Source organism: Dermacentor silvarum, chromosome 9, assembly GCF_013339745.2.
Source record: "Dermacentor silvarum isolate Dsil-2018 chromosome 9, BIME_Dsil_1.4, whole genome shotgun sequence".
NCBI classification, from domain to species: domain Eukaryota; kingdom Metazoa; phylum Arthropoda; class Arachnida; order Ixodida; family Ixodidae; genus Dermacentor; species Dermacentor silvarum.
The window spans coordinates 1,289,441-1,302,583 of NC_051162.1; the positions used below are offsets into that span (position 1 = coordinate 1,289,441).

General features: G+C 46.8%; 2 protein-coding genes across 2 annotated transcripts in view; both read left to right on the forward strand.

The window, feature by feature from the left end:
• The first annotated feature begins 1,114 nt into the window (after positions 1–1,114).
• On the forward strand, positions 1,115–1,609 carry LOC119465103 (coiled-coil domain-containing protein 12). The gene has a single exon (XM_037725903.2). The coding sequence runs from the start codon at positions 1,115–1,117 to the stop codon at positions 1,607–1,609; it is 495 nt and encodes a 164-aa protein (XP_037581831.1).
• A 187-nt stretch (positions 1,610–1,796) lies between these two features.
• Positions 1,797–13,143, forward strand: part of LOC119465101 (tRNA (guanine(37)-N1)-methyltransferase) — a 123,547-nt gene continuing 112,200 nt past the window's right edge. Inside the window, exon 1 of the mRNA XM_037725902.2 lies at positions 1,797–1,823. Coding sequence (XP_037581830.2) covers positions 1,812–1,823 — 12 coding nt within the window. The 5' untranslated portion in view covers positions 1,797–1,811. The remainder of the gene's footprint in view (positions 1,824–13,143) is intronic.

The following is a 13,143-nucleotide window of genomic DNA, read 5'->3' on the forward strand; positions in this document are numbered from 1 at the left end:
CATCACTCACGACATAACGAAACATTGAGGGGGAACGAGTCACGATGCGTCACAGCTAGGTGCACATTAGTGACCTCCAAAAAAATTGCCGCATGTAATTACCTCAGCTCTGCATGTATATTATATGTATTTAAATCTCACTTACCTGCTGTACACTTCTTGTTGGTGCCATAAGTTGGATCACCTTGGTCGCTTCCATCCGATATTGTCAGCATATAGTTGCGGCCGTAGGTATGCAGCGAACGGATCGGTGACATGCGCAGCAAGCATGGATATATAATGGCTATAGCTGATTAACTGTCGCAAGTTGTCACATTTACAACTCGATTGTGTATGTTCTCCATCAGAAATTCACGCGGTGTGCCTGCTGTCTATAGTCGCGTTTCCCCGATCCGATAATCTGCAGTTCATTGATCATGTGTACCGACGTCATGCCTTCTATTGCCTAGCTTGTCCAAAGATAAACGTGCGTATGCATATGCTTATTATCCAGTGTAACAAAAACGTCGTGCCATATCGTTCATTGGTTATTTTGGCTTAAATTGATAAGACTACAGCTTACGTTCACAGATATAGTACGTGCAATATTTTACAAACAAAGGGTGTGGTGTATGCTCGACTGAATACCCCGCAACGGAAGGTGTACTGTAGACGTTTATATTTATTATATATGCAACATTCGTGCCTACAGACATAGTGCAAGTACAGTGGCTAGAATTACAGTAGTGCTAAAGTCAGTATATTCTAGGCACTGTAGTGTGCAAGGAAAAGCGGCAGACTACGTTGACTCTCGTCTTCGGGTCTTCGCTAATGACAAGCAGTAAGCAGTGTGATCGAACAAGGAATGCGTTGGAATGAACTCGGCTGGCGCCAACGTTTCAACTTGGTTTCGCCTAGGGGACGATGTCAAGGCAACAACTGACCCTTCTCGGGAAACTGTTGTCTTGTTTTTACACAAAACTCGCATTACGGTATCAGTATCACTACAAAGAAGGTTTAGTGCGCTCGCGGGAGTAGCAGGACAGTATTCGCGAAGGTCTAGCCAACTCAATCCAATCTCGTCTAGCGGCTTTTTAAAATGGCGGTTCGCACGTTTGCGCAGTTTGCGTGAGTAATGGCCGCCGACGATCAAGTCGGTTCTCTAGAGGAGCAAGCGTTGAAGCGCAAGGAACGTCTTCGCGCGTTACGCGAGAAGAAAACAGGCGCCAACGACGCCGAAGAAGGCGATAAAGCCAAGCAACCGGTGCCGGAATCGCTGCCAAAGCCCGTATTCAGATCCTACAGACCCGAGGACGAAGCGCTCAAGGAGTCCGTGATCCCGGACATCTCTCCGGCTGCCATCGAAGAAGAGATCAAGGAGAAGATCGCCGTCGGCGATTCAGAAGACCTCGCCAAGGAGGTCGACCTAGCTTCGCTCGCGCCGAGGAAGCCCGACTGGGACTTGAAGCGCGACGTGTCCAAAAAGCTGGAGAAACTCGAGAGGCGCACCAAGAGGGCCATTGCCGAGTTGATCCGCGAGCGCCTCAGTTCGGGCGACAGCGGTGCCGACCTGGCCACGGCCGTGAACACGGCCAGCGGGCCGCAGAACATCGATTCCGACGAGGACTGACTGGGTCACGCATTCATGGTGAGCACCGACGATGCTGCGCGGTGGCAGCGAATGCATGTCGCCGTTTTAATGGGAATGTCATTCTTGGCACTATCAGATAAGTCTTTATTGTTTTTTTTTCTCCAATGTATGTCGATCCAGAAGAGTGAAGTCTAAACACAACTTTGGTCACTGCGCCACTGGTATGTGGCGCTCCTCTTTGATGCCAACTTGGGTAATCTGCCGCTCTTCATAATAATCATCATAACATAAAAAAAGCATATCCATCACCAATTACACACCAATGATTAGATAGATTGTTAATAAGTGCAAAAACACCCATTCAATGTTTAGCATCTGATTGGGTGAATAGTTATGGGACAAATGATTTTCTGTAAGCTCATTTTCATCACAATATATATATATATATATTTATTTATTGTTACGCCCGCGAAAGGCGTTTATTGAACAGCCAGGCAGAGTTAGTCGCGACGGCCTTTATCAGCTGAGCGTCTGTCGAGATTCAGCTAGCCAGCTGCATGTCATCTTTCTCTTCACCCGTCTTGGATGCCCCACATTCTGTTAAGGCGTAAACCTCGAAAGCACGTAAAAGTGTCACATTTCCCTCCACGCAGACGAAGCCCACCGGGTAAGTCAAACAGGCTGTCGAGAGACGAAAGGCTTTAAACGGGCGACATGCGTAATTTCAGTCTTTGCTGACCGTAGGCCATTTGATGTGAGGCGTGCTATACGGTAAGTCAATTCGCTTATACGATCCGTGATAACATATGGCCCCACATAGTGGGCCAGTAGCTTTTCACATAACCCACGTTTTCTTGCTGGTTTCCACAGCCACACGAAGTCACCAGGGTCATATATCACGTGTCGGCGTCGGCGGTCGTAGCGTGCCTTCGAGCAGTCTTGTGAAACTAGCGTGCGCAAAGAAGCAAGTCGTCGGGCCTCTTCAGCAAGAGAGACGGTCTCGGATAGACAAAGATTATCGTGGCTTGAAAACGGGAAGATAGTGTCCAGTGTATAACGCGGTGGACGAGCATAAAGAAGAAAGAAGGGGCTGTAGCCCGTAGTTTCGTGCTGTGAGGTATTGAATGCGTACGTAATGAAAGGTAGCACGCTGTCCCAGTTCTTATGATCGGACGCGACATACATGGACAGCATGTTAGTGAGGGTTCTGTTGGTGCGCTCCGTAAGGCCGTTTGTTTGTGAATGATACGGGGTGGAATGTCGAAAACTTGAAGCACATAGACGGAGCATCTCTTCGACCACGTCTGCAGTGAACTGGCGCCCACGATCGCTGATGATTACTCTGGGAGGTCCATGTCGCAGAATGACGAAACGCAGCAGAAAAATACACACTTCGGTGGCAGTAGCCGATGGTATAGCAGCTGTCTCACAGTAGCGTGTCAAGGGATCGGCACACACGACAATCCAGCGATTCCCATCAGATGACCGCGGGAATGGACCGAGAAGGTCGATGCCGACTTGCTCGAAAGGAGTGCTTGGGGGTGACACTGGATGTAGTCGACCAGGCGGAGCGCTCGTCGGACGCTTGTGACGTTGGCACTCGTTGCAGCTGGACACGTACTGGTCAATCGTCTGACGCATTTTAGGCCAGTAGAACCTTTCTTGCGTGCGGTAAAGCGTTCGCGCCGATCCCAAATGACCAGAAGTTGGGTCGTCATGCATAGCGCGCAAGATGGAAACACGGAGACTCTCCGGGACCACCAGGAGATATCGTGGGCCTGTAGAAGAATAGTTCTTTTTGTACACTACTCCGTCACGAACGCAGAAACGAGTGGATGGTGCTGATTTCCTGGCAGTAGTGAGCAGTGGCTCTAAAGTTCTGTCCTTATGCTGCTCGATCTTGAAGGTATTAATATCAGGAAATCCGGGCTCCAATGATGCGATATAGCGATCGAAGTTGTCAGCGTCGCAGTCCGTCGTCGGAAGCGGAAAGCGCGAGAGGCAGTCAACGTCGGCGTGCCGTCGGCCGCTTTTATAAGAAACGGTAAAATCATACTCTTGTAAACGAAGTGTCCAACGCGCAAGCCGACCTGACGGATCACGGAGATTAACCAGCTAGCAAAGAGAATGATGGTCGGTCACCACGGTGAAGGGGCGTCCGTACAGGTATGACCGGAAGCGCTGTACTGCGAAAATCACTGCGAGACATTCTTGCTCTGTGACTGTGTAGTTGCGCTCGGACTTGCTTAAGGAGCGACTCGCATAGGCAACGACGTGTTCTTTGGCGTCGACGCATTGAATAAGGACTGCGCCGACTCCAATACCGCTAGCGTCCATATGAACTTCTGTGGGAACAGCCGGGTCGAAGTGTCGGAGAATGGGATGGGACGTCAGAAGCAACTTCAGCTCCCGAAAACTGGCCTCGCATTCAGGGGACCATTCAAAAGGAACGCCCTTCTGAAGGAGGCATGTCAGCGGATACGCGATGTTGGCAAATCCACGGATAAACCGGCGGAAATACGAGCAAAGGCCCAGGAAACTGCGTAGCTCTTTTACTGAGCCAGGTTGTTTGAAGGCTTCGACAGTAGCAGTCTTCGGTGGATCGGGTCGTATGCCGTCCTTGTCAACTAGATGGCCCAAAACCAGTGTTTGGCGCTCTCCAAAATGGCATTTCTTCGAGTTGAGCACCAAACCTGTTTTTCCCAAGCACTCTAGCACAAGATTGAGGCGTGCGTTGTGCTCACTGAACGTGCGCCCGAAAATCACTACATTGTCTAAGTAGCACATGCACACTTCCCACTTCAAACCACGCAGGATGTTGTCCATGAAGCGCTCGAAAGTTGCAGGTGCATTACACAGCCCGAATGGCATCACATTAAATTCAAAAAGTCCATCTGGTGTTACAAATGCCGTTTTCTCCATGTCTGTCTTATGCATTGGAATCTGCCAGTACCCCGACCTCAAGTCGACAGAGGAAAAGTAAGATGCTGATGAAAGGCAGTCGATAGCATCATCGATACGTGGAAGAGGATACACGTCCTTTTTAGTGATGGTGTTGAGACGCCGGTAGTCTACACAAAATCGCCATGTCCCATCTTTCTTTTTAACCAGAATCACTGGCGCTGCCCACGGACTGCATGATTCTTGGATTACATTCTTGCTTAGCATGTCGCGGACTTGGTCGTTGATCACCTTGCGTTCCGATGGTGAAACTCTATACGGCTTCTGTCGCAAAGGCTGGGCAGATCCCGAACCTGTGCGATGGTGTATACGAGAAGGAGGAAACGATGGTGGCCCCACTTGCTGCGAAAAGTCAAACAGTGCGGCATGTTTTAGCAGAATATTCGCCACTTCATGACGCTGTTTAGTGCTCAGCGACTTGTTCACCATAGCTAGAATGGAGGAGTCCACAGCAGGGCATGCATTAACGAAATGGCGTTCATCCGCAGAATCAGGGGCCTCTGTAAGAATGGCGAGTGACAGCACTTGATCTTCATGGTAGGCGGCAAGTTTCAGGCCCTGTGGTAGTATTGCAGGTTCACTGGAACAGTTTACAGTCCATAAGCTAGTGCATCCGTGAACAACTGACAGCGTGCAATGCGGTATCAGCACATTCCGCTTGATGCAGCTCAGCCGAACAGGTTCGACGAAAGCGTCAAACGTTCTGTCGGTGGTAGGGAAACAGGAGACTGAAACACAGCTTGCAGATAACGGAGGCACAACTGTATCCCTGGATACACAAAGCACACTTTCGTGATACGGCGGGCTCTCCATAAATGCAGCTGAAAAGCTCGTACCTACACTAATTTCTTGAGCCGTTGAAGACACGTCGCATTGCACCAAAATTTGGACGACTGGCAAATGTGACAACCGTTACCAGCGTCAATGAGAGCCCGTCCGCCGATCTTTCATCCACTATACGGCAGATCGTGCGTGAAGAACTGCTGCGACACGAGGTGCTTACGTGCAACGTCATGCAACCACCTGTTGCCTACTCCTCGCAACCCATGTCGCCTGCAGCACCGTGCACTTCGTGGCAGCCGTCGGTCTGTGTCACGGACATCCACCCCAGAGGAGCTCCAGGGCCACGTCAGGGCGCATTTACCCCCGATCAACGACATGAAGAACACCCTCGCCCCAGCAGGTTTGCACACTGGCCGACTGTCCCTCCTGTGCAGCAGGCACAGCCACTTCACTCTGCTACACGACCCCCCACGGCTGAGCGCGTCGAGGCGCAGTTCATCGATCGTCGTTTACCTGTGTGCTATAGCTGCGGCGACTTAGGTCACATTGCCAGGTACTGCAAATGCCGCCAACCACCGAGGTTCGAGCGATCGACGATGTCTAGGCGGTACCGCACTCCACATGAAACGTACTCACCCTCGCACGCATATCTAGGACGCATCCCTCACCAGCGCCCGAAGGTGCTGCGGAACCGTTCTCCAGCATCTGACCGCAGCTTGACACCACCACCCGCTCCTCGCGTAAGCCGGTCGCCGTCTCCGCGGCGTCGCTACCCGTCGCCACCTCCGGAAAACTAGTCAGCGCGGCCGTTGGAGGTGAGGTCACTGGACAATCTTCGATGTCGCCTGAGATACCTCCACCCATTTCTATGTTTAAAAATAAGGTGTCTGTACTGATTGACGGAGTTTCGACAATGGCCTTAGTAGACACGGGAGCAACCGTTTCAGTGATGAGTCTTGCGTTTAAAAGCCTCCTAGGACGAAAAGTGATGTTTCGCTGGGACCGTGCCGATACGTTTCGCGGAGTGAGTGGGGACTTATTGCATCCCGTCGGGGTGTGCAATGTGGACGTTATTTTGGGTGGTCAGATATTTAACGCAGAGTTCGCTGTTCTACCTCATTCTACGCATGACGTAATCCTGGGCCTTGATTTTTTGAAACTGTGTGGCGCCACTGTCGACTGTGGGACAGGAGAAATTAGTGTAGGTACGAGCTTTTCAGCTGCGTTTATGGAGAGCCTGCCGTATCACGAAAGTGTGCTTTGTGTATCCAGGGATACAGTTGTGCCTCCGTTATCTGCAAGCTGTGTTTCAGTCTCCTGTTTCCCTACCACCGACAGAACGTTTGACGCTTTCGTCGAACCCGTTCGGCTGAGCTGCATCAAGCGGAATGTGCTGATACCGCATTGCACGCTGTCAGTTGAACGGGTTCGTAAACGAACGAGCACGTAAAAGTGTCACAATATATATATATATATATATATTCGCATATCGGGATGGTCATTACAGATGAGTTATGACCGAATTTTCATTTTGGTGATCATATTGGACGTCGGGTTGCATTGTCAAAACCTATTCGTTTCTGTTCGTTCTAACTTCTATTTCTGACATTTTGCTCTATTTTGATAGCTTGATTGCTTAAATGCAGAAGTTGCTTGTGCGCTCACGTTGAAACACATACTGTTACCATCTCAGATGGGTAGCTTCACATTATATTTCAGCATACGAATGGAAAAACACCTGGTTTCACAGTGAGGGGTTATTTTGCAAATTGCTTGGGCAAGATAAGTATTGTATAATATTTGAAAACAAACGATAGAAGGATCGATTACATTCACTCGCCATGAGAAATGATTCCAACTGGTCGAAAGACAACTACTCATTCTATCCCCTCAAAAGTGCCTGTCATCACAGTAGTGAAAGCTTTCACTTTCCCATTCATTCCTTACAGACCCCGCCAGGGAGTATTACATAAGGTGTGAGTTTACGAAAAATGAAAATGTTAAATGATGGAGACTTCTTTATGATGTGTGACGTGAGGTAACTTCTTCCGGAAAGGCAGATGAGTTAGTAATGGCTGCAATATCGTAAGCAAGGTCTGTGCGAGGAAAAACATAAGATGCAAGACTGACATTATGTGCACGAGGAAAGGTTACGTTTAAAGACTTACCTGTGCGATGGGATGTCCGTGATGATGGCAAAATATACAGTGCATGATTGAGTGCACTGTCATAAAATTTATGAAATAAGGATGAGCTAGCAATGAAATGGTGATGAGAAAGGGTGTGCACACCTGAATTTGCTTTTAAAGAAGCTACGCTGATGTCACATGCGAAAGCAGAGTGAATAAACCGAATAGCATGATTCTGAAAGGTTTCGAGGGCATTTGTGAGGCAGATCCGGCAAGGATTCCGAATGGCTTCTAGTTTGGTCGTAGAAGTGGCTTGTAAGCTAGTAGTTTCACGTGCTGTGCAGCATTTCATAAGTGACGTCTTAAATCTGAACAATTTGTTAGTTGATGAGATCACATTAGTCACTAGCACACACCAGTCGAGATTGCTTGAAACGGTAACACCTAAGTGCTTAAAATTACCAGCTGACCCAATGGGCACATTAGAAATTTCGGATGGGAAGACCAAAGGATTACAATGGCAGAAAAATGATATTGCTTTGCATTTAATTGGAATAAATACTGTCAACCTTGCCCACTAATTTGAATTGGAAAGCTTGCCTTTTAAAGGGAAACATGTAGAATACAAAAAATAATTGTGATTGATGCTGCCTTGCAACAGGCATTTTGAAGAAGAACAGTACATACCTGGCCTGTTACTGTGCAATTGGCCTTGAAATGGGGCGCTTGATGCATTGGTTGAAATGGGGCAGCCCTGTCACAAGTAGGGACAGTGAAACCTCGATGATATAAATTTCTCCGGAGTTCGAACAATGTTTGTGCAATCCCATAACATACCACAATCGGAACACCAAAATGGATGCAGCACATTCTTGTTTATTAATGGTGATAAGTTTTCTTTGAAAAAGTTCCTGATTGCTTTCTGGACCTTTATTTCCTTAATGCTGTAGAGTACGCATTTGTGGAATGCACTCGTCCCTTGACCTGCCTCAGCCTAAGTGCTCACTTGCAGTGAGCACTTTTCAGAGGAGTGCTTACACGACATTCGTAATTACTTTTAATTTTTTTTTCTTGCAATCATTGATGGTTCAAGAAAAGCTGGCAAATGCCCGGACACCCTGAATAATTTACTATAATGTTTGTTTCCATGAACCACTGTCCAGAAGGTGGCTCGCTCCATGTCTGCAATCGCAACGGCTGCCACACGCACCACTTCATTCCTGTATGCGCATTGTCATCATGCCTAGCTGTATTGCTATACGACGTTTACAGACTTTGTACTTTGTCATAATGTCACGATAATGATAATCACACCAGGTTTGGCGTTTAGAGACCAACTTTAGTATCAAGTTAAAATGTATTATAATAAGGGTTTCCCACCCTTCATATTTGCTAAACGTTTGATGTGTGTTGAGCGAGTGGCACAATTTCTACAGCTTTGGAAACACTGTACTTCTTCAAGTATGAAAACCTCTGCCCGGATCAGGGAAGATTCCGTGTGCTGACATTGCAGCTGTTTACTGTGGCCATGTACTTGCTATAAGAAATGTTGCGGTTGTTCAGAAATTAGTGTGACACATACCTGCCAACTTTCCCAAATTAATGGTAAAATTGCCGAACTTGGGCTCATTCAACAATTTTAAGAATGTTGCATCGTTTTATGAGAATGGATTCAGTTTGCGAAGATATTTTAATAGTTTTGAAGGATGGGGCAAGCAAGATTGAAGAAAGAAATTGCGACAGTACCTGTGCTGGCTCTTTTGTGACAATGCGAAGTGCTAAACAGCGGTCTTCTTGCTTCGTGTAAGTTCATTCAGACAAATTCCAGGAGCAGGCTAAAGTGGCAAAATCAGTGTAGCTGAAATAGTCTCTGCTATGCCTAAGCTTGCTGCTCCTTATGGCTGTGTCTAAATGTAAATGATCGTAAATAAGATGCATATATATATATATATATATATATATATATATATGTATCCCACAAAACGTGTGTGCTCTGGGCAAGCATAAACAAAAGTGTGTGCTGCCCTCTTTCCCACTCCCTTTGTCGTGTCTGTGAGTGTTTTTATGAATTTTAACTTTACAGGTTGCCAGGTATGGTTACACATTGTGGCCAGCAAAGCGCTCAACTCATCCAAAAAGTGAACACATTGTACCTAATTCATTTTGGCTGAGACTTTATCAAAATTCCAATAAACCGTAAATATTGCCACGGGAAACGGTATAAATGAAAATATATTTACAAACTATATACAGCGAGCTGTAGCACTGCCAAGATGGCGGAAAGAGAATCTTTTCAATCGTCGTCTTCTTCACCCCAATGGTACCCGTCGTCGTTGCCCCATTGCGCGCAGTCTCGTAACAATATTTCATCAAGATTTGACTGTACTTTGTTTAGTTTGGCCTTTTAATTAATTGAGCAGTGGTATATGGTGCCCAGTGAGAATCATATGGGGTTTTCCTTAAAGCATTGCTAGTGAGAAGCACTTCATGCTCTCTAGACAACCTACACTGCTTGTTTTACTTCAGTGTGTTCGCTCCTGCTGCATAACTTGGATGTTGCAAAAGTTTCTTAGCATCAAATTGAGTGAATAGTTATGGGACAAATGATTTTTCGTAAGAAGCAATGCAATCAAGCTAGTTGGTATCGTCCCATGGTAACAGGCATCGCAAAACTGGCATGGACACAGGAAGAACGAAATAGCTTTTGGATTTGGGGTGAGACAAGAGTTTATGGAAAATTGTCATTCGTGACAAAAAAAAAAAAAAATTAAAAAATAAGCGCTGGCAGTGATCACATGTCACCCAGGTGGTTGAGCTTCTCCAATTAGTGGAGCCCATAACGATTAAGAATCTCAAGCACCAGGTTATGGCCATTATGGAGCAGCTTGTAGGCGGGATCCATCTGGTCTAGCTCCTACTTAGGTGCTACAGGCACTGTCTAGTTTCCAAGCGTGCACACACACCTCGATGTTACCTACCATCGGAGGCACACCGGCGGGTGCAAACATGACACACACACGCACAGCGATAACCATACAGCCAACAGTTTATTGGGTCTTCCCAACAAGACTTCTGGGAGGCATGATGGACGGGCAGAAAGCAGTCTAGCAAGAAGCGCGGATATTCACCTTGGCTTAGTGCTGCGGCCTCTGGCATCGCTCGCTTTCCTCGATCGTTGTTCTCGGAAGATTCCGATTCCAGCCGCTTCTGCTCCGGTCGGTGTCTCGTGCTCGTGTCCCTTGGCACCTGCTTTGGGCGTGGGCGGTCTCATTCGGGACCTCCTCTACCCGTGAGCGAGGGTAGAGAGGGTGAGGGCGTATTGGTGCTCCTCGCGGTGGGTGAGGTAACGGATTTCTGCTGTTTCCACAAGCTCCAGGTGGCAGAGTCAACAGCCAAGCATTATGTTATCAGGTTCCATTCTTAAGTAACGGATTTGATGACTCCCACAGGCGCCTGCGCGACTCACAACTGCGAACTTCTGCAGCCATATCGCTCTCAGTGTGGTGTCCTAGGGATGTTTTTTCAGACGGTCACTTTCGGAGGCATAACTTTGAGGGTGTGTGACTGGCTGGTTGAGCAAAACGGGATTAGTTGATTGGCCGGTTGAGCACTACGTCACGCAGAAGGGATAATATTGCTGAAAGTGATTGTCCGATTATACGTCCCCTAGTTCACGATATTTATACCTGATATGCTGCTATGTATGGGGAGTGTCACCGAAATCGAGACAAGACAAAAATAAAGCCATGAAATGTTATAAACTCACTTAAAGGCTGCTATTGTGGAAGCACTGCTGAACATCAAGTCGCATTATGTGATCCAGGCATGCAATCATTAACGAAACTGTGTTAACTCAGACGTGCCACAGCAGGGGGCCCAGTGGCTGTGGCATCGGAATGTAAAAAACGTCATGTATCTTGCATTGGGTGGTGCATGTTAAACCACGGTTGGTCAGAGTTAACCTAGAGCCTGCCTACAGCATGCCTCACAACCACCAGATTGTGGTTCTGGCACATAAAACCCAAGAATTAAAAACAAAAGAAAAAAGCAATTGAGTCAATAATTGAGGCTCAAAATAGTTTTATTCAACAGTCTTAAGAAATGGCGGTAAAATAACAAAAATTATAATTTGTAGTGAATATAATTAATCTTGTGTGAAATATTGTGTCCATTTCTGAAGTTGTGATGGTGAAAATGGATTGATAATTTTCTGTTCCTGAGTGAGTTTCTTGCAAGGTTACAGAATGTGCACTCCGTGTGAGAACTCTCTACAGGATATATGAGAACACCAGCTATTCTGACGTCTTGCATACTTGGAAACAACCCATTTAGCCAATTGGATAATGTTCCTGACGCAAAACAGTCACAAAGTCAGTGGAAGAAGCAGGACAACGTACTGACAACGAGAGCAAGAACTCGTTCACTAAACTCCAACTCATTTTACTAAAACACTCTTCTCACATTATCCAAACTGCAAGAAAGGTCCAATCGGTAGTGCTTCAAGATGTCTGCGACACATTTTAAATATAGTTATTGTTTATCGGAGCTTCTTTTGCTTTTGATGCACTATCTTGGCGTCCTCCAGTGTGCGCACAGCACTTGAAGGGAATAAACTGTTGTCGTGGCCAAACTAGTCGCATGTATGCAATAAAAATTTATGTAGAAGTAGCATTTTGTAGTGTATCTCATTAATTACTATGTCTAGGTGCATTGCATACATGGTAAATCGCAACTTCACATTGTCTGTGGCAATTGACGACTAATACCCGTGTCACACGGGCACCCACAAACTCCTTTAGGATAAGGGAGCGCGAAACTTCCTAAGGGAGTTCGACCTCAAGGAAGTTGTGGCCGTGCCACACGGCCAATAACTAGTTTTCATAAGAAGCCGCCAGAGGCGCTATCAGCGGCGTTTGATGTTTGTAGAATTACAAAAATGTAACTTCTAATTACGCTCTTAGCTATTATAATTAACGCTCCTTCCATAAAAAACACTATTTATTATATTTGATGCGAAAAACATACACCTCGATAAAAATCAAAGTGCACTCGCTAAACGTAGCAGTGCTGACAGCGACGCTAGCCACCATGTGCTTCTCTGTGTTCCTTTGCAACGCCCACTGATCTCCACTATAATTTGCTGGATGCCGCATCGCCGCTCACCGCGGCGGGCGCAAGTGAAGTCACCGGAAGTTAGGAGACGCCCGGCGGCTTGTCCCGGAAGGAGGTGTCTGCTGCCTTTACCAGTGCGCGTTTTAAGGGGATCAAGCTGCGTTAGAATGGTTTTTTTCTTTTCGTTCTTTTTTGCGCAATAATAGTTATTCTTTTTTTTCTGTCAGGAACATGCCTTTTTGCCAGTCTGAGCCTGTATTCTTGTAATTTTATTTACTTAAAACAATAATATTGATGACCAGCGTTCGAGTGTCCATCATTCACAATAGCGACGCGATCGGCGCGGGATTCCAGCTTTGGAAAGCAGCTGCATAGAATTACGTGAAACATGGCATCACATCAGGAACTTTCGATTGCAGTAGGGATGTCTCAGGATCGATCGCGATTGGGCTCGCGCAGAACGGCCAACCACATTCGAGAAATTCGTTCCCGATCACGCTTGAACGCGATTGAATATGCTCGGCTACTTATGCGCCAGCAAGGAAACATTTTCCATATTGGATATGTGCTCTAAATTCCGCTTTGCTG